This window comes from Bombina bombina, chromosome 1 (assembly GCF_027579735.1).
Source record: "Bombina bombina isolate aBomBom1 chromosome 1, aBomBom1.pri, whole genome shotgun sequence".
Classification (NCBI taxonomy): domain Eukaryota; kingdom Metazoa; phylum Chordata; class Amphibia; order Anura; family Bombinatoridae; genus Bombina; species Bombina bombina.
The window spans coordinates 669367013-669390276 of NC_069499.1; the positions used below are offsets into that span (position 1 = coordinate 669367013).

General features: G+C 37.7%; 1 protein-coding gene across 1 annotated transcript in view; it reads left to right on the top strand.

Moving 5' to 3' along the window:
• The window catches only part of COL4A5 (collagen type IV alpha 5 chain), a 310651-nt gene that overhangs the window by 282824 nt on the left and 4563 nt on the right, over nucleotides 1-23264 (top strand). The window contains exons 42-47 of the mRNA XM_053699143.1: nucleotides 6993-7126; nucleotides 8444-8516; nucleotides 8870-8941; nucleotides 10811-10939; nucleotides 12943-13041; nucleotides 16471-16683. Of these exons, the coding sequence (XP_053555118.1) occupies nucleotides 6993-7126; nucleotides 8444-8516; nucleotides 8870-8941; nucleotides 10811-10939; nucleotides 12943-13041; nucleotides 16471-16683 (720 nt within the window). The remainder of the gene's footprint in view (nucleotides 1-6992; nucleotides 7127-8443; nucleotides 8517-8869; nucleotides 8942-10810; nucleotides 10940-12942; nucleotides 13042-16470; nucleotides 16684-23264) is intronic.

Genomic DNA, 23264 nt, shown 5'->3' on the forward strand with positions numbered 1-23264 from the left:
GCTTTCTTTATTTGAAAAAGAAAGCATCTAAGCTATTTTTTTGGTTCAGAACCATGGAAAGCACTTGTTTATTGGTAGGTGAATTTACCCACCAATCAGCAAGAACAACACAGTGTGTTCACCAAAAATGGGCCGGCATCTAAACTTACATTCTTGCATTTCAAATAAAGATACCAAGAGAATGAAAATAATTTGATAATAGGAGTAAATTAGAAAGTTGCTTAAAATTGCATACTCTATCTGAATCGCAATAGAAAAATTTGGGTTTAGTGTCCCTTTAAGCAACTTTCTAATTTACTCCTACTATCAATTTTTCTTTGTTCTCTTGCTATTTTTATTTAAAAAGCAGGAATTTAAAGCTTAGGAGCTTTAGCACCCTGGTTAGCGCTTGCTTATTGGTGGCTACATTTAGCAAACTAATAAGCAAGCACAACCTAGGTTTTCAACAAAAAATGGGCCGGCTCTTAAGCTTTACATTCCTGCTTTTTAAATAAAGATAGCAAGAGAACAAAGAAAATTTGATAATAGGAGTAAATTAGAAAGTTGCTTAAAATTGCATGCTCTATCTGAATCATGAAAGAAAAAAAAATTGGGTTTAGTGTCCCTTTAAGACTTGCTTACTGTTAATGTAGCAGACAAGACTGAGTTATCATAGGTTTTGTTAGTTTCCTTTCCAGATTTTCCAAGAGATTAGTTTTGATTTGTATTATTCTTGTACAACAGGTCAGGATCAGTGCTTGGTCTCATACATACTTCCTTAGTGTTTTTTGTGGGCAATAAATTGCAAGACCGTAACACATTGTCTGACCTGAAAAAGGACTGAGTTAAACAACTAATCAGTAGAGATTTTGCTGTATCCTCACTATTACACTTAAAGGGATATAAAACCCAGAAAAGTATTTTGTGATTCAGACAGAGCATACTATTTTTTAAAAAAAGTTTCCAATTTACTTCTATTATCAAATTTGCTTAGTTTCCATGATATTTTGTGTTATTATTATTATTATTATTATTATCAGTTATTTGTAGAGCGCCAACAGATTCCGCAGCGCTATAAACAAAGGGGGAGTACAAAAAACAATTATAGGGTGGAGGGCCCTGCCAAGAGTTGCACTGTTGTACTCAGCTCTTAAGAAGGTGATCTACAAACAGCTGGACTCTTAGGCTTACATGCTAAGAGGGTTCAGGGGATTGCAGTGGAGGAGAGGAACTGGTAATAGGAAAGGTCAGCGTAGGTTGTATGCGTCCCTGAACAGTAGAGTCTTTAGGGAGCACTTGAAGCTTTTAAAACTAGAGGAGAGTCTTGTGGGGCGAGGCAGAGAGTTCCACAAGATGGGAACCAGTCTGGAGAAGTCCTGTAAACGGGAGTGTGATGAGGTGACAAGAGAGGAGGAGAGTAGGAGGTCATGAGCAGAGCGAAGGGGACGGGAGGGAGAGTATCTGGAGACAAGGTCTGAGATGTAGGGGGGAGCAGTGCAGTTGAGGGCTTTGTATGTAAGAGTGAGAGTTTTGTGTTTGATCATAGAGGCAAGAGGAAGCCAGTGAAGGGATTGGCAGAGAGGCGCAGCAGATGAAGAGCGACGAATAAGGAAGATGAGTCTGGCAGAGGCATTCATTATGGATTGTAAAGGAGCTAGGCGGTAGGTGGGGAGACCAGAGAGGACAGAGTTGCAGTAATCGAGGCGGGAGAGGATGAGAGAGTGGATTAAAATCTTAGTTGTGTCTTGTGTAAGGAAGTGTCTAATTTTAGAGATGTTTTTAAGGTGGAAGCGGCAGGCTGTAGCCAAGGACTGAATGTGAGGAGTGAAGGAAAGATCTGAGTCAAATGTGATCCCGAGACATCGGGCGTGCGGGGTAGGGGTAATGATGGAGTTGTCGACATTTATAGAGATATTGGGGGTGGAGATTTTGGAAGAAGGGGGGAAAATGAGGAGCTCAGTTTTGGAGAGATTTAGCTTGAGGTAGTGAGAGGACATCCAGGAAGAGATGTGAGAAAGACAGTTAGTGACACGGGTTAGCAAGGAAGGAGATAGTTCTGGTGCAGAGAAGTAGATTTGGGTGTCATCGGCATACAAATGATATTGGAAACCGAGGGACTTAATAAGGGAACCTAGTGATGACGTATAGATTGAGAAGAGAAGGGGACCGAGGACAGAGCCTTGCGGTACTCCAACAGAAAGTGGTGACGGGGCAGAGGAGGCCCCAGAGAAGGCTACACTGAAGGTACGGTTTGACAGGTAGGAAGAGAGCCATGAAAGGGCTGTGTCACAGATGCCGAAGGATTGGAGGGTTTGGAGCAAAAGAGGGTGGTCGAAAGTGTCAAAGGCTGCGGACAGATCAAGGAGGATAAGCAGAGAGAAGTGGCCTTTTGATTTAGCTGTAAGTAGGTCGTTGGTGACCTTAACAATAGCTGTCTCTGTGGAGTGATAGGGACGAAATCCAGATTGCAGCGGGTCAAGAAGGGAGTTTAACGTAAGGAAATGGGATAGGCGTGCATATACTAGTTTTTCGAGAAGCTTTGAAGCAAGAGGGAGGAGGGAAATTGGGCGGTAGTTGGATGGGGAGGTAGGATCAAGGGAAGGTTTTTTGAGGATAGGTGTGACCAGTGCATGTTTCATTGATGAGGGAAATGTACCAGTGCTGAGGGAGAGGTTGAAAATGTGTGTTAGTATAGGGGTAAGGGTAGCAGAGAGAGAGGGGAGCAGTTGTGAGGGGATAGGGTCAAGGGGACAGGTAGTGAGGCGAGAGCGCAGTATAAGTGCTGAAACTGTGTTGAAGAGATACCTAGGTAGCCATCTGGTGCACTGCATGGCAGTGCTCTTGCAAATGGATAACATTCTTCCAAAACTACTGCAATATAGTGCTCCAGAAGTGGGCCAGCTCCTAGGCTTTTCAACAAAGAATACTAAGAGAACAAAGAAAAATTGATAATAGAAGTAAACTAGAAAGTTTTTTAAAATTGCATGCTCTATCTGAACCATGAAAGAAAAATGTTGGATTTCATATCCCTTTAAATACTGACCCCTTGGCCTATTTAAGGCTGCTATCTGATCATGCATATGCTTCCAGTTATATGAGTAGGAAGATATATCAAGAGCTGTCTTGCAGTTCCAGTGCCCAGCTGTGATTTACACTAAACCAGTTTGCCAATAGCCTCCCTACTGATGAGTGTGGTTATGAGAGCTCTAAAGAAGAGTAACTAGGGATTTGTGTAAACGTTTGCAACCTTATCTACTGCGTAAGTCTTCTGCCCAAATATAGCTTGATGATATCATTAGAACTAATAGTATATTCATTATATGGGATATAAGATACAATGAAACTTGAAGCATATTTAAATGTAAAATGTATTTGCAGTGTGCATTGTGTATCTACTTATTTATGCTATGTTTTATTCCCAGTCTCTATGCAGAAATATTTCTAGGTGGGGATGGGAAAAATAAAATATGGTGCCACAATAATAGTGTTATATATATATATATATATATATATATATATAAACACATAAATATATATATATATATACATAAATATACATTTATAAATTGGATGCTTAGGAGTGTGGATTTATCTGTGACAACTTGTGTTCCAATAGTGATATAATAGTGGAGAAATTGATGATAGGAGCGCTTTTGGACTACGTAATTATCCTGCTGCTAATGTAGTTTAACCTTCAAATTAAACTGAGTGTGCAAAGAAAAAAAGAGAATTAGCAGCTCTAAAAAATCGCGGATATACTGAAATATATAAAAAAGGGGTTAATACCCAGTTCATTTAAAATATATAAATTATAAGCAATACAACTTAAATCCTTAAAAATAGGGACGTCTCCCAATCTAGATTAGAATCACAATAAACAATTCAACAATTGTGAAAATACTGGGCAGCTTATTAGCACAATGTTGCAAACACATATAGTAATATTACGGTAGGAGCGTGTGCAGTGCAATAGATATCCACCAAACTATTTCCACAATGTTTATTGTGATTCTAATCTAGATTGGGAGACGTCCCTATTTTTAAGGATTTAAGTTGTATTGCTTATAATTCATATATTTTAAATAAACTGGGTATTAACCCCTTTTTTATATATTTCAGTATATCAAAATCCGTGTTTTTTTTAGTGCTGCTAATTCTCTTTTTTTCAATAGTGATATAATGACATGTCAGCTTGCAGTAAGAGGCTGAATTACTGCACGTTATGTGACCTTTACTTCACACCTGTTAAAGGGCTTAATATGTCCATCACTATGGCATTATATTTATTTTTTTATATGCAATGTGTACATCATTATGATATCATTATCCTGAAGCACTTTTTTCACTCAGCTCTCTATATCAAGCCAATTAAATGTCAAATTCAAATAATAATAATGATAATAATAAAACGTGCTAATACAAGTTGCACATACATCACTGATTTTCCCCATGTATTCTGTGCATGGATACTTATGTTGCTTTTAATAAATCTCTGAATTAATAAGATGTGAGGCCGCAGGCTGTTTTGAGACTAATAGTTTATCAATGTTTTGTTTAACATATTTGAATTCAGTGTTGTTGTTTTTAATTACACTAATACATTTCATTACTTTTCTGTCTGAGTTTACAAAACCCCTTCTGTGATAATACTCATTAATGACTGGCATAGAGCAGACATGAAATACTCATTGCACTTCTTCATAGTTGATTATTATCAGGTTCATTACTGTTATAATGTTGATATTGCATGTTTATTTTTTTTAAATGAAAATATTTTTTAAATATATTAATCTATAAATGATGTAGATTATAGTATCAGTTGTGCAACTGTACAGCTCAGACAATTGTAACTGGGAGCATGGAACAATAAGTATTACCAATGAATGAATTCAGCATGAACATATTAAGGGGAATTCAATAAGGTGGCACTGAGTAAAGATCTTGGATAATTATATGAAGCAACTAGACTAATGTACTGTGTGACACTGTGACATTTATTTACACAAAAGATCTGTTACTCTAAAGGTGACAAGTACAGAGCAAAACAGCAATAAGCTAAAACAAGTGTCCTTTTTGCCCCCATTGTCTCAATAAAAACTTTATTCATGCCACTTTGTTTTGATTTCTCCTTAGTCTACAGTTATCATTAATGTTATATTTATATAGGATTTTAATAAAACCAAATGCTCTTTTTTGCAGTGTTGTGTGTGAAAGCATCAAGTTTACATTTGCCTTTTTTTATAAAGCAATGAAACTCATAATGTCTGTTTGTGCTAATGTTACTTTGTATCTCGTATTAACCCATGATCTCGTTTTGTGCTCTGTTTGTTTGACCTTTCTAACATCGATCATTGGGCATTGGTGAAATTCCCTCAGGTCCTCAAGGTTAGACATTAATGCGTGGTTTTTCCTTCATTGCATGTTTCTGGAATGTGTAACTTGTTGACCCTGTTCTGTATACGCTGTCTGTGGGTAAAGGTGCTGTCAAAGCTTTCTTCAGTTTGAGATCTGAAAATATTAGTGGTTGAAAAGGCACAAGATTAATTGTGGAAATGCAAGAAATATATTTCCAGAGACAGAGACTGTACTGTCAGTGCATTAGTTAAAGGGATACAGTCATCAACTAAAAACGTAACTGCTTCAGATATGAGCCATCTCTGACTCTTATGCTGAAGTTCTTTGAAGACTTTTGCCCTCTTTGCATTTAACCATCCATTTTTTTGTGTGTAAACCACACCGACAATTTGTTTTTCTTTAGCAGACCATGCAATTACAGTAGGTGACTTTAATAAATATTTCAAATAGATTTTGTGTAAATGACAAAAACACTGTATGAATAATTCCATTCTTTTCTGAATGTTTTTGATTTTCATAAAAAAATAAAATCTGTTTTCCAATAAAAAAAAATGATGTGCACAGGCACAGTTCAAGACCTTAAAATTTGAGTGTGCATTATATTGCACTTTATTCAGAGGTCATGTAGAAATAAAATTTATAACCGTGCAACCAATACCATACTGGTTGCATGGTTACAGAGGGCCGCTAGAGTCTTGACAACGTAAGTGTTGAAGGATGCTGGGTGTGTGAGTGGGTGTATACCCCTATTCACCATAGAGTAAATACATTTGGTAGATGATTGACATTTTTATGTCAAACACCTGCCAGTGAGAATGTCCTGAGATACTTCATTAGGATGAATGTTCTCTTATTAGTTGAACTCATTTCCAAGTGTGTAGCTCATGGAGGGGGGTAAAGGGTTACTGTACCTTCAAACTGGAGAGATGCTTTGATAGATTATATCTAACATTTAAAGGAAATTGTACAAATATGTTTAAATGCAGTGATACAAACCATTTAGCTAAGGAACTGACAAGTGACACTATTTTGCCAGTTATATATTTCTTACCATACAATAATTATTGTACTAATGTTCATGTATGTGCTAGTACCCTGCCCTTGAGGTAACCATTTTGCTAAACACATAAGCAGAGGTAATCTAGTAATATAGCACAGGTAATATGTGTAGCTAGGTTATTTTTCATTAAACAAAATAGAAAAAAAATAATATGTATAAATATAGTTAGATAGATAGATAGAAACATATATATTCCCACTGCCATTTACATCTGTCTATTATAGAATAACTATTTAAAGGGATACTAAACCCAATTTTTTTCTTTCATGATTCAGATAGAGCATGCAATTTTAAAAAAAATTTCTAATTTACTCCTATTATCAAATTTTCTTAATTCTCTTGTTATCTTTATTTGAAAAGCAAAAATCTAAGCTTAGGATTGTTCTATCTGAATCATGAAATAAATATTTTGGGTTTAGTATCCCTTTTTTTATTTTAGCCAACTAGAAAATGATACACCAAGTAAAATATCATATTAGAAATAAAAAGGCTTTACACTTTTTCATACATTAGGGAACTTATACAAGTAGAGATAATATTCTGAGCCGCTGTGAATATACTGCTCTTGTTCTGACGTTATTATTATCATATTACAAAGGTTTGCCAGGCCCAGAAGGTCAACGTGGGCTGCCTGGAAATGGTGGCTTTAAAGGAGAGAAAGGAAATTCCGGACTCCCTGGTGCAACTGGATTCCCAGGAGCTAAAGGAGAGGCAGGAACACCTGGATTCCCAGTAAGTATTGTTGACAAATAAACAACATTGTCTTTGGAACTTGAGCTTAGGAATAGGGTTAAAGGGACATGCCACCCACATTTTTTCTTTTATGACTTAGAAAGAGAATGCAATTTTAAACATCTTTCTAATTTACTTATATTATCGAATTTGTCTTATTCTCTTGATATTCTTTGATGAAAAGCATATCTAGATATGCTCACTAGCTGCTGATTGGTTGCTGCACATAGTAGCCTCGTGTGATTGGCTCACTATGTGCATTGCTTTTTCTTCAACTAAGGATATTTAAAAAATGAAGCAAAATAAATAATGGAAGTGCATTGTAATGTTGTTTAATTTTCTATTCTCTATCTGAATCATGAAAGAAATATTTTGGGTTTAGTGGCCCTTTAAGTTTGAAAGTAAAGCACAGAGAAATCAGATGCATCACAGGCCGTGCCAACACTCACAGATGTCTATGTTTCTATAGTGACAGGAATGAGCTTAGAAACTACATCACCCATGATACAATAGTGCGCAGTTAAACTCCAAACATAATTGTAAGCTCTTCAGTTTTATATTTTGTATTTTTTTTACAATTAATCTGTGTTATTGTGTGCCCCTACTCATGTAACCATTACTATGGAATGTGGTGACAGTTAACAAATAAATAATAATAATAACACAAAAAATCAAGAAAACAGCTGCACTGTACTGAAAGCTAGAAGTTAATGAAAATATGGTAAAAAACAAACAAACACACACAGGGATAAATGATTAGTGTGAAACGCGTAAGAATTATGTTAGGTCACTCACATGTGCATGTTTTTCATGTTTTCAATACTTTCAGGCTTTTATTGCAGCGATTAACTCTTGAGTACAGCCATTTTCTCAGCATTGATTGAAAATATCAAGAGGCCATGTTTATTCTTTCAGATATATATTAGAAAATTTTGTTCAGCATTTTAAGATTGGTTTTATGTGTTTCAGACTTGTAAAAAAACATCTATAAGAATCAACAATCAAATGTTCAATTTGATGTATTCGCTGAGGCACATTATTTGAAATAGCAAAATGTAACATGCATGTAGGTTTTTGTAGATTTACACTAAAATTTGATTTCAATTCATAATGTTAGAAGTAATACAATGCAAGTTTAGAGCCAACTGAACATTTGTTCTATAAAAACATACAAATCGGATGTCAGAGAACAATGCAATCTGCCATTCAGATGTTATTTTTTTAACATTTTCCCATCTTTACCTAAGAAGAGTAATGCGTTGCAATGACTGCGGATGGATGTCTAGATTGTTAAATAATATAATGGCTCTCTTTTAGGGTGAACCTGGACGTCCAGGCCTCAATGGAATGAAAGGAGATCAAGGCGTACCAGGTGTACCAGGATTCCCAGGTATTTATGGGGCCTTAATGCACCAAAAAAGAAATAAAAAATCAACATTTCAAAATGTTAACCATACTCTGTTGCACCTTACAATAGAAATACATATATGAAGACATGATAAGTATGAGATCACACAGACCTCTGTCTCAAACTAATGATCTTAACTATAGCATTTGGAAAAACACAATCTCTTAACCTAATTTTGTCTATGTCATCACTATATAATGCATTTCAGGAACTCTGATAGAAAACTGACTTTGAGTAGCACAGTACTTACATGCTCATCACGTCTTCTACCCAGTCATCGCTAAATTATAAGGGCATAGTGACACAAACCTAACAATGTTGTATGTCTATTACAGGTATGAAAGGGCCCAGTGGGCCGCCAGGTTTGGGTGGTACTCGTGGTGATTCCGGCAACCCAGGACTTCAAGGTGAGTCTTTATTGTCGTTATAAACTTGTAGCCCGCCAATACTTATAGTATTTATGCAATCTATTTTGCCATCTATCACATGAAGAGCTACATGTATCTATTATGTGAAAGATATGTGGGCTAAAGTGTTTAAAACACAGCTAATAAGTCTAAAACAAGTGCATTATCATTTTCATTTAATAAACAAGGGTGCTCATTGTTATGGCTTTCAGATAGGCCAAAATTCCTTCTAAAAAAAGAAAGAACGTAGCACACCTTATTTTAAAAGATTCTTTATTCACCTCATAGATAAGAGCAACGTTTCAGGGCACCTGCCCCTTTTATCAAGGCAAATACTCATGGTATAAACCCCCAAAAATGTGTTGGGTCATTTAGCATCAGACATGTGTGAGGGAATTTTAATCAGTCATTTAATTAATTTCTTAACATTAACTGTACTCCTGAGACCCTTAGAATTACAAGAAAAACATATATCACATTTTAATAAATATATAGAATTGTATAAACCCTTGTGCTTCTGGTAGTTTAATATGCAAAGGGACATACTATATAAACTCTATGTAAACAAGAATTTACATTTTATTTAAATGAATATGTATCTTTATAAAACAAAATTGATGTAAACTATACATGTGATGGATTTGCATCCACCTAGAGAAGGAATCACATTTTTCTTTTATTGGATCCGGAGGTTCTCTATAAAGGAAGAGAATGAAAAGCAAAGTAATACAGTGCAGTAATTTATTGCAAAAACCAATTGAATATAGAATCATGTTACTCTATTCACAGTTTGCAACCTCTACTGTGACAGGTATATGAGTAAACACATTAAATTGTACAGTGCATAACAGTCCAAGATATAATTCCCAGGTGTAGTTTCTGTAGTTACCTCTTTATATAATTTCAGTGTTATGAATACTCAACACCAAAATGATTAATATTAAGGTTTAGGCACTTCAGAAACCAATTATATATGTGCATTGAATACCAACCCCAATTTAATCTCTTATTTGTTCTGACGTGTTCCGCGGTATGAAAAAATACGGCTTCATCAAAGGATAAATCAGAAACGGATTTGGAGCCATAAAAAAGTCTAAGGTGGAAGGTGTATGTGTAGTGTCTTCACATAATTGATCATATGGAGATATGATAAACCTTAGCAATCCTTGTAACTGTCCAAAACAAGCGGCTAATAGTTCCATAAAAGGATAGAACATGTATGTATATACCATTTATAAATATCATTCACTGTCAGACTGACCACTTATGATTGGGATTAGGACAGAAAATATAAGGTACTCAAACTGGGGGCAAGCTAACCTCTCATGAATTGGACTCATGAGCTCTCCAAAGGTGGACACATTGAAGCTATTGCAGATCACTATATACTCTTAGCATACTGCACATCAGATTGTTTCCTTTTTGTACTTACACACTAGACTCATTGTCTGCATAGACAGAATAAGTTTCAGGACACACATTAATGAGATGGATATCAGATTAAAAAAAATCCTGGAATATAATGAAGTAAGACAAGATTCAGCACAAACATATCTGCAACCTCACATTTCCTTACAGTTTGCACATTACACAAATAGATCACACATTTCACACAAAAAAATAGATTTCTTTCTTGATAGATTATTTCTGTAATATTATGGCCATAAAAACAAATGTAATACTGGAAATTTTCAATACTGTACTCACATCAGAGTAAAATGAGTAAACCGATTAGTTATCTGTTAGTTGATGTACCAGTTTATTCCTTGTAGAATTGACAGTAAATTACTTTGCTTTAACAAAACTTTAGTCTTGTTAATTAACTTCAGTAAAGTAGAGATTGGATCATCCTTTTCCTCTTATTAACAGGTTTGCCTGGACCTCCTGGTCCAAAGGGTGAAATCCGTGTTGTTAAAGGAGCTCCAGGTTTACCAGGGCCTCCAGGTCGCCAAGGAAATAATGGACCTCCTGGACCACCAGGACCACCAGGATTACCAGGTAATAAATAACAAAATCATGATGTAAATACATTTAGCCTTAAAGGGATGTGAAGCCCCATTTTTTTTCTTTCATGATTCAGATAGAACATACAATTTTAAACAACTTTAACATTTAAATAGTAGATGCGGTTGAAAAAAAAGACATAAGTCCATCTAGTTCAACCTATACAAATCTTAATATACTTACAAAAAAGCTCCAGTTGACCCTAAATTAATCCCATTAATAGTTGACCCATTTAACACAAGCAACCATATCTCTGAATTCTGTTTCTAGCCAGAAATGGATCTAAACCATTTTTAAACATATCAAATGTATTGGCATTTACTACCTCCTTAGGTTTCCATCTATTATCAAACTATTAGTTTTCTTGCTATCCTTTTTTGAAAAGCATGAAGGTAAGTTCAGGAGTGTGCACGTGTCTGCAGTTCTATATGGCAGCAGTTTTGCAACAATGTTATACATTAGCAAGAGCACTAGATGGCAGCACTATTTCCTGTCATGTAGTGCCTCAGGCATGCGCACGCTACCTATCTATATAATTCTTTAATCAAAGAAGAATTACATGACTTTTTCTTTAAATTATAAGCTCTGTCTGAATCATTAAAAATAATGTTGGGTTTATATATATATATATATATATATATATATATATATGTGTGTGTGTGTCATTTTTCTTTGTCATTTTTTCCATTGTGTTAACTTTGATTCATTCTTAAATCACAAGATTCAAATATGGATTTTTTTTTTTGCTGTTGTCTAAATATGTGTACGTGTGTATATATACATTTGTGTATATATGTGTATTTATGTGTTTATATGTGTTATTATGTATGCACACACACATGCATATATACACCTATTAACATATATATATATATATATATATATATATATATATATATATATATATATATATATATATATATATACACACACACACACTTTTGAGCCCTTCTCTTTAATATGATTTAAAGGAACAGTCATCACCACCATTGTTGTTTAAAAAGATAGATAATACCTTTACTACCCATTCCACAGCTTTGCACAACCAACATTATTATATTAATATACTTTATAATATTTAAACCTTATTAGCTTTTCACAAGAGACTGGTAATCCACGCGGGCCATATAGATAACATTGTGCTCACGCCTGTGAAGTTGTGGCTGACACTGCACTAATTGACTAAAATCCAAGTCAGTAGATAATAAATAAATAAATCATGTGATCAGGGGGCTGTCAAAATATGCTTACATACAAGGTAATTACAGAGGTTAAAAGTATATGAAAATGACCATGTTGGCTGTGCAAAACTGGTGAATAGGTAATAAAAGAATTTTCTATATTTTTAAACAATAACCATTTTGGAGTTGACTGTCCCTTTAAAAAATACTTGAAATTCCTATGTTCTTCACTTGGAAAAATATATCTATATATTTATATCTGTATATTTTCCCATAGTTATATAGGTATAGATATATATTTTAGAAAAAAATACACACACACACATACTGTATATATATATATATATATATATATATATATATATATATATATATATATATATATATATATATATATATATATATATATATATAAATAAAATATTTTCTTCTTAATGAAGAATATGCAAATTTAAAGTATTCCTAACGCACCTTCGGCTTTAGTGCAGTTGATCTAGCACAATTTCGAGCATGCGAATGATAAATGGAAAAGGCTTTCCTTAGTGCACCCCATAGAAGTCTATGGGGAGCGGATGTTAGCAATATCTGAAGTCCTGAAGTTAGCGGGCCTGAGTCTTTTGCTCGCACACAAACTTTTTACTTTTTGCCTTCAACTTGTAATACTAGCGATAATCCAAGTGCAGTTAGCGCTCAAGAGCGGAAAAAATGAGCACGCTACTTGTAATCTGGCCCATTATGTGCTGGAATCATAGAGCGATACAGATTTATGTGTGACTATATCTTGCAAGTGTTTAATTCATTTGCCTTTCTTTCAAGGTGCGCTTGGGCCTCCTGGGGATTCTGGCAGAGATGGATTGCCTGGTTTTGAAGGTCAAATGGGACGCAAAGGAGATAGAGGTCTACCAGGTCAATCAGGTGAGATTATACATATTCATCCATGACCCAGAAAATGATCAAAAAGTGCCCTTCAAAAAGTAATATTCTGTATTTCCAACAGCAGCTGGTAATAAATGCCAAAGTTGTAGGAGACTGATTTTACATTATTAGCACACTTCACATAACAATTACCATCTCGTAACCCATTCATAAATGTATTAATGTTCAAACACCTAATGAAAATTGCATAATTAACATGTTAATGTTGTATAGTTATTAAAAGCAAAATACAGGAAAGTTACATACAAATAATAATATACATATGCAACACAGTAGCTACGGATTTAGTGATGGGGGAAAAATAGTATAATAAAATGCGTATCCGTCTTCTCGTCTTTTGTGAACTATACAAATACTTTATTTTGTCAGTAAGTTCTTATACAGAACAAACATTTGTTTACTTCCCCCGTAAAGCATAAACGTAAGCACCAGCCTCCCTGATGGCGTATGCTAACAGTACCACATTAAAAATAGATATGGCCACTTACAGCAATACAAAACATCATTGCAAGAATGCAAAAAACATTTATGTTGTACGCAGTGGTAGGATCTACACACAAAGAGCTTGCAAGTGGTTACATAAAATAGGTGACATGATGAATATAGTAGGTTAACTGTAGGCTCAGTAATCAGGTAGTCTTAAAAGTGTATTTAAGTATGCACCGCACACCAGCACTTGCTGAGAAGTGCTTGTACCATCTGGTAATGAGTCAATTTGTTAATTGCTTACATGATACAAGCCCCACTGGTGATCTGAGCAGTTGCAGTATGTATAATACTGGTGCACTGAGAATATCTAGCTATGCCTCACATGCACGTGCAGAGAAAAATGCTAACACTAAAACAGTGATAACTTTTACTAGAAGCATTTTTGCCAATACATGCATATTGCAAGGATGTTTAGTTCAAAGATGTAATTCCTCTATGCGCATTTAAATTTTGACCAGAATGTCCCTTTAAAGGGACAGTCTACAATAGAATTTGTATTCATAGAAAAAGTAGAAGCGCAAAAAGAACAGATTCAAGTGTAATTTTATTAAACACAAATCATGCGCAAAGTATAAAATTGTACTCACCTGAAGTACAAACAATTGAGCCTTTTTAACAAGCCTTAGATTAAATTCAGTCAGAGGGGCCTATCTATCAAGCTCCGTACGGAGCTTGTGGGCCCGTGTTTCTGGCAAGCCTGCAGACTCGCCAGAAACACCAGTCATAAAGCAGCGGTCTAAAGACAGTTGCTCCATAACCCTGTCCGCCTGCTCTGATGAGGCGGATAGAAATCGCCGGAATTCAACCCGATCGAGTACGATCGGGTTGATTGACACCCCCCTGCTGGCGGCCGATTAGCCGCAAGTCTGCAGGGGCGGCGTTGCACCAGCAGCTCTTGTGAGCTGCTGGTGCAATGCTGAATACGGAGAGCGTATTGCTCTCCGCATTCAGCGAGGTCTTGCGGACCTGATCCGCACTGTCGGATCAGGTCCGCAAGACCTATGATAAATAGGCCTCAGACTGTCCACAACATCAGGCTTGAAACAACCGGCAGCTGAAGTTCACATGTACAGGAAGAACCTGCAGCGAGTTTGTCCGGAATCCCCGCTCTCAGCTGTCAGGTTTCTAGATAACATAATAGAATTTGTATTGCTTTAAAATATAGATAATCCCTTTATTACCCATTCCCCAGTTTTGCATATCCAACACTGTTATATTAATATACTTTTTACCTGTGTTATTATCTTGTATCTGAGCCTCTTCTGACAGCCCCTGATCACATGACTGTGACTACATAAAATCTATTGAGTTGCATGGTGTTGTGCTAACTCTTAAATAACTTCCCGGGCGTGAACACTTTGTAATCTATATGGCCCACATGAACAATCAGTCTCCTGTTGTGAAAAGCAAATACAAAAGCATGTGATTAAGAGGCTGTCAATAGAGCCTTTTTCTGTATTGTCCCTTTAATGTTTTATCTTCAAAGTAAACTAGTTACATTGTGCCAATATATTTTAATGTTGTATATATAAACTTATTGTAATATGTGGTTTTCTGGTCCATGTGGGGGTCACATGCAACCTTGAGAGGGAGCCACTTCTTAGCAGATGAACTACAATTGTTCACTTCTCTCTCTTTGCATTAACAACTTAATGGAATGGTTGTTCAGTTATTATCTTAAGGGAAAATGAAACAAAACATGGATCTTTTGTGATTCAGATAGAACATGCAATTGTAAACAACTTTCTAATTTACTTCTATTATCAAATTTTCTTTGTTCTCGCTATATCTTTTGTTAAAAAGTAGGGGTGTAAGCTCAGGAGCGTGCATGTGTATGGAGCACTATTTGGCATCAGTTTTGCAAGAATGTTATCCATTTGCAAGAGCACTAGAGGGCAGCACTATTTCCTGCCATGTACTGCTTCAGACACCTACCTAGGTATCCCTTCAACAAAGAATAACACTGTAACGAAGCACATTTGATAATAGAAGTAAAATGGAAAAAAAATTGTATGCTGTATGAATTTTTTTCGGTTTCATATCCCTTTAAAATAGTAATATAGTAGGTGAGGTTGAAAAAAAGACAGAAGTCCATCAACTTTAACCTATACAAATCTAATATACTTACAAAAAGCTCTAGTTGAGCTTAAATGAATCCCATTAAAGGGTGACCCATTTAACACAAGCAATCATATCCATGAATTGTGTTTCTAGCCAGAAATGTATCCAACCCCATTTTTAAATGTATCTAAGGTATTGGCATTCACTACCTCCTTTGAGGGGTCTTCTTGAGACGTGTGACCAGGGACATGGTGTGCGTCACAAAGAAGTGCACATAAAGGTGTATCTGGTAATACATCAAATCATTTTGTTTATAGGAATAATAAACACCTTGTCATTTCAATATTTTTTTGCCGCCTTGCAATAAATTAACATTTTAGGTGAGTTAGATATTTCTCTGAATGCATTAACCTGTTTGCTACAGTTGCTTCTCAATAGCCAAAATACATAGACTACATGCATTAATTAGAGTAGCCAATCTGGTCTAGACCAGCTAGCCACAGTCATTTTGTTGCTCATTTGTAATCGTATCATTCTCTGTTTCCTATGTAAACCCTCCCAGACTCTTAGCTACTCCAGCTCACTAAGTACCAATGCATCCCACTTCCTGCCCTCCCTATCTCAACCAACCCCTTATAAGCGCACTTATGTGACAGTTCAGCATTATAACTAGTAGTGACATTACATCTTTATAAGCTTATATAAGCTTATGTGCTATACAAGTCTATGGGTTTGCAACTGTAGAATACTATATAGACAAAATAGCAACAATAATAGCTATGAAGATAATGATTGTGGAACATTCTTTCTAATGTGACTACATTTACACAACTGCATTTTGTTTTAAACAATAAAAAGGATCCAGAGGAAACCAAGGTCTGCCAGGCCCAGATGGTTTACAGGGTCCCCCAGGCCCCCCAGGTTCAGGCTCTGTAGCCCATGGCTTCCTTATAACCAGACACAGTCAGTCCACAGACTCACCAGCGTGTCCGCAGGGAACCTCCAGGATCTACGATGGATTCTCTCTTTTGTATGTTCAAGGAAATCAAAGGGCTCATGGACAGGATTTAGGTGAGATATTTGTTTACTTATTACTTAAATTACATTTACTATTATTTGATCAAATGGTTTTGAGTCTGTTCTATAAAATGTGTTAAGGCAAATTATAGTATTGCTCAATATTAATGACTAGGACAATCTAGTCATTATTGTAAAAAGTATGTGTGCAGTTTATTTCGATTTTAGTGGTAGCTTTTACTGTGTTCGCCATCTGAAGAGCATACAGACATATGCTACGTGCACTCACATTCCTTGCATTTACCTTGCCACATAGGTATCACTTTTGCCTCTCTGATCAGATAAAGTTAGGAAATGTGAGTGCATGCGACATACGGCTACACGCTCTGGAGGTTGTGCGAACTGTAAAAGCTGTTACAAAAACCGTGATCGCTTTTAATAGAAGCATTGTTGCTAAAATGCGTGTATCACAAATATGCTAATATGCAACTAGAATGTCCCTATTACAATGTTTCATTTAATGAAAAGAACAAAAATAGATTTATTGAGAACTATAGAAATTTATGGCACTGCATTTTAAAAGCTACAAAATAATATATATAGAATCTCATTGATTGAAAATGTACGTTTTATACAGTGGCCAAAATTGTGTTCCACTTTCTGTTTATGTAAATCAAAGTCTTTTTTGCTGTATTAAAGGGATAGAAAGGTCAAAATTGAAATGTGCGTGGGTGCATTTCAGTTTGAAATATAAGCATTTTTGCAATATTCTTCCATTAGCAAAAATGCTTTTAATAAAAGCTATTACTGATTTTCTGCAGCATACGCACATATCCTGTGAGTGCCCGTGCACCAGTATTCAAACACTATGCATGCTCAGAGAGTATTGCTTCTGAAGACATAATTTGTGTCATACAAGCTACTTCTGAAACTCTGGGAAAGTGTAGTGTTTAAATACTGGTGCACAGGCCCGCACAGGATATGTGTGTATGCCGCAGAAAATCAGAATTTATGCTTACCTGATAAATTACTTTCTCCAACGGTGTGTCCGGTCCACGGCGTCATCCATTACTTGTGGGATATTCTCCTCCCCTACAGGGAAAGGCAAGGAGAGCACACAGCAGAGCTGTCCATATAGCTCCCCCTCTAGCTCCACCCCCCAGTCATTCGACCGACGGTTAGGAGAAAAAGGAGAAACTATAGGGTGCCGTGGTGACTGTAGTGTATAAAGACAAAAAAATTTTCAACCTGATTAGGAAAACCAGGGCGGGCCGTGGACCGGACACACCGTTGGAGAAAGTAATTTATCAGGTAAGCATAAATTCTGTTTTCTCCAACATTGGTGTGTCCGGTCCACGGCGTCATCCATTACTTGTGGGAACCAATACCAAAGCTTTAGGACACGGATGAAGGGAGGGAGCAAATCAGGTTACCTAAATGGAAGGCACCACGGCTTGCAAAACCTTTCTCCCAAAAATAGCCTCCGAAGAAGCATAAGTATCAAATTTGTAGAATTTGGCAAAAGTGTGCAGAGAATACCAAGTCTCTGCCTTACATATCTGATCAACAGAAGCCTCGTTCTTATAGGCCCATGTGGAAGCCACAGCCCTAGTAGAGTGAGCTGTGATTCGGTCAGGAGGCTGTCGTCCGGCAGTCTCATAGGCCAATCGGATAATGCTTTTTAGCCAGAAAGAGAGAGAGGTAGCAGTAGCTTTTTGATCTCTCCTCTTACCAGAGTAAACGACAAACAAAGATGAGGTTTGTCTAAAATCTTTTGTTGCTTCTAAATAGAACTTTAAAGCACGAACAACATCTAAATTGAGTAATAAACGTTCCTTCTTTGAAACTGGTTTCGGACACAGAGAAGGAACAACTATTTCCTGGTTAATATTCTTGTTGGAAACAACTTTTGGAAGAAAACCAGGCTTAGTACGCAAAACAACCTTATCTGAATGGAAAACCAGATAGGGTGGATTACACTGCAAAGCAGATAATTCAGAAACTCTTCTAGCAGAAGAAATAGCACCCAAAAACAGTACTTTCCAAGATAATAACTTAATATTTATGGAATGTAAAGGTTCAAACGGAACCCCTTGAAGAACTGAAAGAACTAAATTTAGACTCCAAGGAGGAGTCATGGTTCTGTAAACAGGCTTGATTCTAACCAAAGCCTGAACAAAAGCTTGTACATCTGGCACAGCTGCCAGTCGTTTGTGTAACAAGACAGATAAAGCAGAAATCTGTCCCTTTAGAGAACTAGCGGACAACCCTTTATCCAAATCTTCTTGGAGAAAGGAGAGAATCCTTGGAATTTTTATTTTACTCCAGGAGAATCCCTTGGATTCACACCAACAGATATATTTACGCCATATTTTATGGTAAATCTTTCTAGTCACAGGTTTTCTGGCTTGGACCAGAGTATCTATCACAGAATTCGAAAACCCACGTTTGGATAAAATCAAACGTTCAATTTCCAAGCAGTCAGCTGCAGAGAAACTAGATTTGGATGTTCGAATGGACCTTGTACTAGAAGATCCTGTCTCAAAGGTAGCTTCCATGGTGGAGCCGATGACATGTTCACCAGGTCTGCATACCAAGTCCTGCGTGGCCACGCAGGAGCTATCAGAATCACCGAGGCCTTTTCCTGTTTGATCCTGGCTATGAGCCTGGGAAGGAGAGGAAACGGTGGAAACACATACGCTAGGTTTAACGACCAAGGCGCCACTAATGCATCCACTAGAATCGCCTTGGGATCCCTGGATCTGGACCCGTAACAAGGAATCTTGAACTTCTGACGGGACGCCATTAGATCCATGTCTGGAATGCCCCATAATTGGGTTAACTGAGCAAAGACCTCCGGGTGGAGTTCCCACTCCCCCGGATGGAAAGTCTGACGACTCAAATAGTCCGCCTCCCAGTTGTCTACTCCTGGGATGTGAATAGCAGATAGATGGCAGGAGTGATTCTCTGCCCATTGGATGATCTTGGTTACTTCCTTCATCGCTAGGGAACTCTTTGTCCCCCCCGATGATTGATGTACGCAACAGTCGTTATGTTGTCCGACTGAAATCTTATGAACCTGGCTTTCGCTAGCTGAGGTCAAGCCAGGAGCGCATTGAATATTGCTCTTAGTTCCAAAATGTTTATCGGGAGAAGCGACTCTTCCCGAGACCATAGGCCCTGAGCTTTCAGGGAGTCCCAGACCGCGCCCCACCCCAAGAGGCTGGCGTCGGTCGTGACAATGACCCACTCCGGTCTGCGGAAACTCATTCCCTGAGACAGGTGATCCTGGGTCAACCACCAGAGAAGTGAGTCCCTGGTTACCTGGTCTACTTGAATTTGGGGAGACAAGTCTGTATAGTCCCCATTCCACTGATTGAGCATGCACAGCTGTAATGGTCTTAGATGAATTCGAACAAAAGGAACCACGTCCATTGCTGCGACCATTAGTCCTATTACCTCCATGCACCGAGCTATGGAGGGTTGAGGAATAGAATGAAGAACTCGACAAGCGTTTAGAAGCTTTAACTTTCTGACTTCTGTCAGGAAGATCTTCATTTCCATAGAATCTATTATTGTTCCCAGAAACGGAACCCTTGTGGACGGTGACAGTGAACTCTTTTCTATGTTCACCTTCCACCCGTGAGATCTGAGAAAAGCCAACACAATGTCTGTGTGGGCCCTCGCTTTGGAAAGAGACGACGCTTGGATTAGGATGTCGTCTAGATAAGGTGCTACAGCGATGCCCCTCGGCCTTAGGACCGCTAGAAGGGACCCTAGCACCTTTGAGAAAATTCTGGGAGCGGTGGCTAAACCGAATGGAAGAGCCACGTGAAGGATGGAACTCTGAGGAAATTGTTTAATATCTTTAAATCCAGGATTGGCCTGAAAGTTCCCTCTTTTTTGGGAACCACAAACAGGTTTGAGTAAAAACCTAGACCTTGTTCCCCGGAGGGGACTGGGTTTATCGCTCCCATCTTTGATAGGTCTCTTACACAATGTAAGAATGCCTGTTTCTTTATCTGGTCTGAAGATAAGTGAGACAGGTGGAATCTTCCCTTTGGAGGAAGTCCCTTGAACTCTAGCAGGTATCCCTTGGAGACTATTTCTAGTACCCAGGGATCCGGAACATCTCTTGCCCAAGCCTGAGCGAAGAGAGATAGTCTGCCCCCTACCAGATCCGGTCCCGGATCGGGGGCTACCCCTTCATGCTGTCTTGGTAGCAGCAGCAGGTTTCTTGGTCTGTTTACCCTTGTTCCAGCCTTGCATGGGCTTCCAAGCGGGTTTGGGCTGGGCCGCGTTACCTTCTTGTCTAGCGGCAGTGGAGTTATTAGCCGGTCCGTTCCTGAAATTGTGAAAGGAGCGAAAATTAGACTTGTTCTTAGCCTTAAAAGGCCTATCCTGTGGGAGGGCATGGCCCTTACCCCCAGTGATGTCTGAAATAATTTCCTTCAATTCCGGCCCAAAAAGGGTCTTACCCTTGAAAGGATTATTAAGTAACTTAGTCTTGGACGACACATCTGCCGACCAGGATTTTAGCCAAAGCGCCCTCCGCGCTACTATAGCAAAACCTGAGTTTTTCGCCGCCAATTTCGTTATTTGAAAAGCGGCATCCAATATAAAGGAATTAGCTAACTTTAATGCGTGAATTCTGTCCATGACTTCTTCATAGGAAGTCTCTTTCTGGAGCGACCTTTCTAGTTCCTCGAACAAAAAGGACGCAGCTGAAGTGACAGTAATAACACACGTAGCTGGTTGAAGGATGAACCCTTGTTGAACAAAAATCTTTTTAAGCAATCCTTCCAATTTTTATCCATAGGATCTTTGAAAGCGCAGCTGTCCTCTATAGGAATAGTTGTGCGCTTCGCTAGTGTTGAAACAGCTCCCTCAACCTTCGGGACCGTCTGCCATGTGTCCCTTCTAGGGTCTACTATGGGAAACATTTTCTTAAATATAGGAGGTGGGGCAAAGGGTACACCTGGCTTCTCCCACTCCTTATCCACTATGCTCGCTACCCACTTGGGTATTGGAAAAGCGTCTTCGTGCACTGGGACCTCTAAAAATTTGTCCAATTTGCACAACTTCTCTGGTACTACTACAGAATCACAGTCATCCAGAGTAGCTAATACCTCCTTAAGCAAAGCGCGGAGATGTTCTAGCTTAAATTTAAATGCTACTATATCAGGTTCTGCCTGTTGAGAAATTTTTCCTGAGTCTGAAATTTCACCCTCAGACAGCCCTTCCCTCACAGCCAATTCCGATTGATGTGAGGGTAAAATAGATAAGGCATCGTCAGCGTCTGATTGTTCATCCTTTTTTTATCTGTATTTAAAACTGAACAATCACGCTTTCTCTGAGATGCTGGCAGTTTGGATAAAAGATTTGCTATAGAATTATCCACTACTGCTGTTAATTGTTGCATAGAAATAAGCACTGGCACGCTAGGTGTCGCCTGCGCGGGCAAAGCTGGTGTAGACACAGAAGGAGAGGATGTAGAATTATCCTCACTACCTTCATTAGATAAATTATCTTGGGCAACATTATGAAATGTAACAGAGCTGTCCTTATTTTGTTTGGACGCTATGGCACAATTATCACAAACACTCAAAGGGGGAACACATTTGTCTCTACACACACAGAACATAGGTTATCTGATGGCATAGACATGTTAAACAGATTTAGGCAGGCAAACAATGCAATAAAAACGATTTTAAACAAAAACGTTACTGTCTCTTTAAATAATAAAATTACACACTTTATTTCTGAATGTTCAAAAAACTATGAAGGCAATATCCGATTTTTATGAAATTTGGACCCCAGTGTCTTAATGCTTAGAAAGTATTGCACAGCAAATATGGAGACTCTAGCTCTTAAAACAAGCAAACCAGAGCTAATTGTTGGATTTAACCGTTTTTATACACTACAATCCCTGCTATAGTATTGCTGCAGCATTTTACCTTCCTTAGGGGTCAATCATCCACAGAAATAAGCCTTCTGGAGTCACTTTCTGAGTCACAGGACCCTCTCACATGAAAACTGCATGCACTGCCTTGAAATCAACTGCACAGCTGAAGCACAAAAATGAGGCTTCCTCCCTCAGCACACTAGAGTGAAGGGGCCTTCCTGACTAGATTTAGGTGTCTAAAACATGCCAGATCAATAAAAAACGTTCCCAAGTGTATATGAGCTTATAAAACAGTTCAAATGCCATGATATTGTAATAAAAACCAATCGATTTTGCCCCTAACAGTGTCTACCAGCATAAAAATCAAAAAGGGGAAGCCTGTTATCTTTTTTGCTGAGGTGAAAGAAAAATGGCTTACCATTTTCCCTGAGGGGAAAAATGACTGTCATCTAGCATTAGCCTGTGTTGTTAGAAGGAGACTAGTCATACCTGAAGCAGATGAGTCTGCAAACTGTTACCCCCAACTGAAGTTCTCTGGTTTCAACAGTCCTGCGTGGTAACAGCAATGGATTCTAGTTACTTGTGCTAAAATCATATTCCTCTTAACAGAAATCTTCATCACTTTTCTGTTGTAGAGTAAATAGTACAAGCCAGCACTATTTTAAAATAACAAACTCTTGATAGAAGATATAAAAAACTACAACTAACACCACAAACTCCTCACCATCCC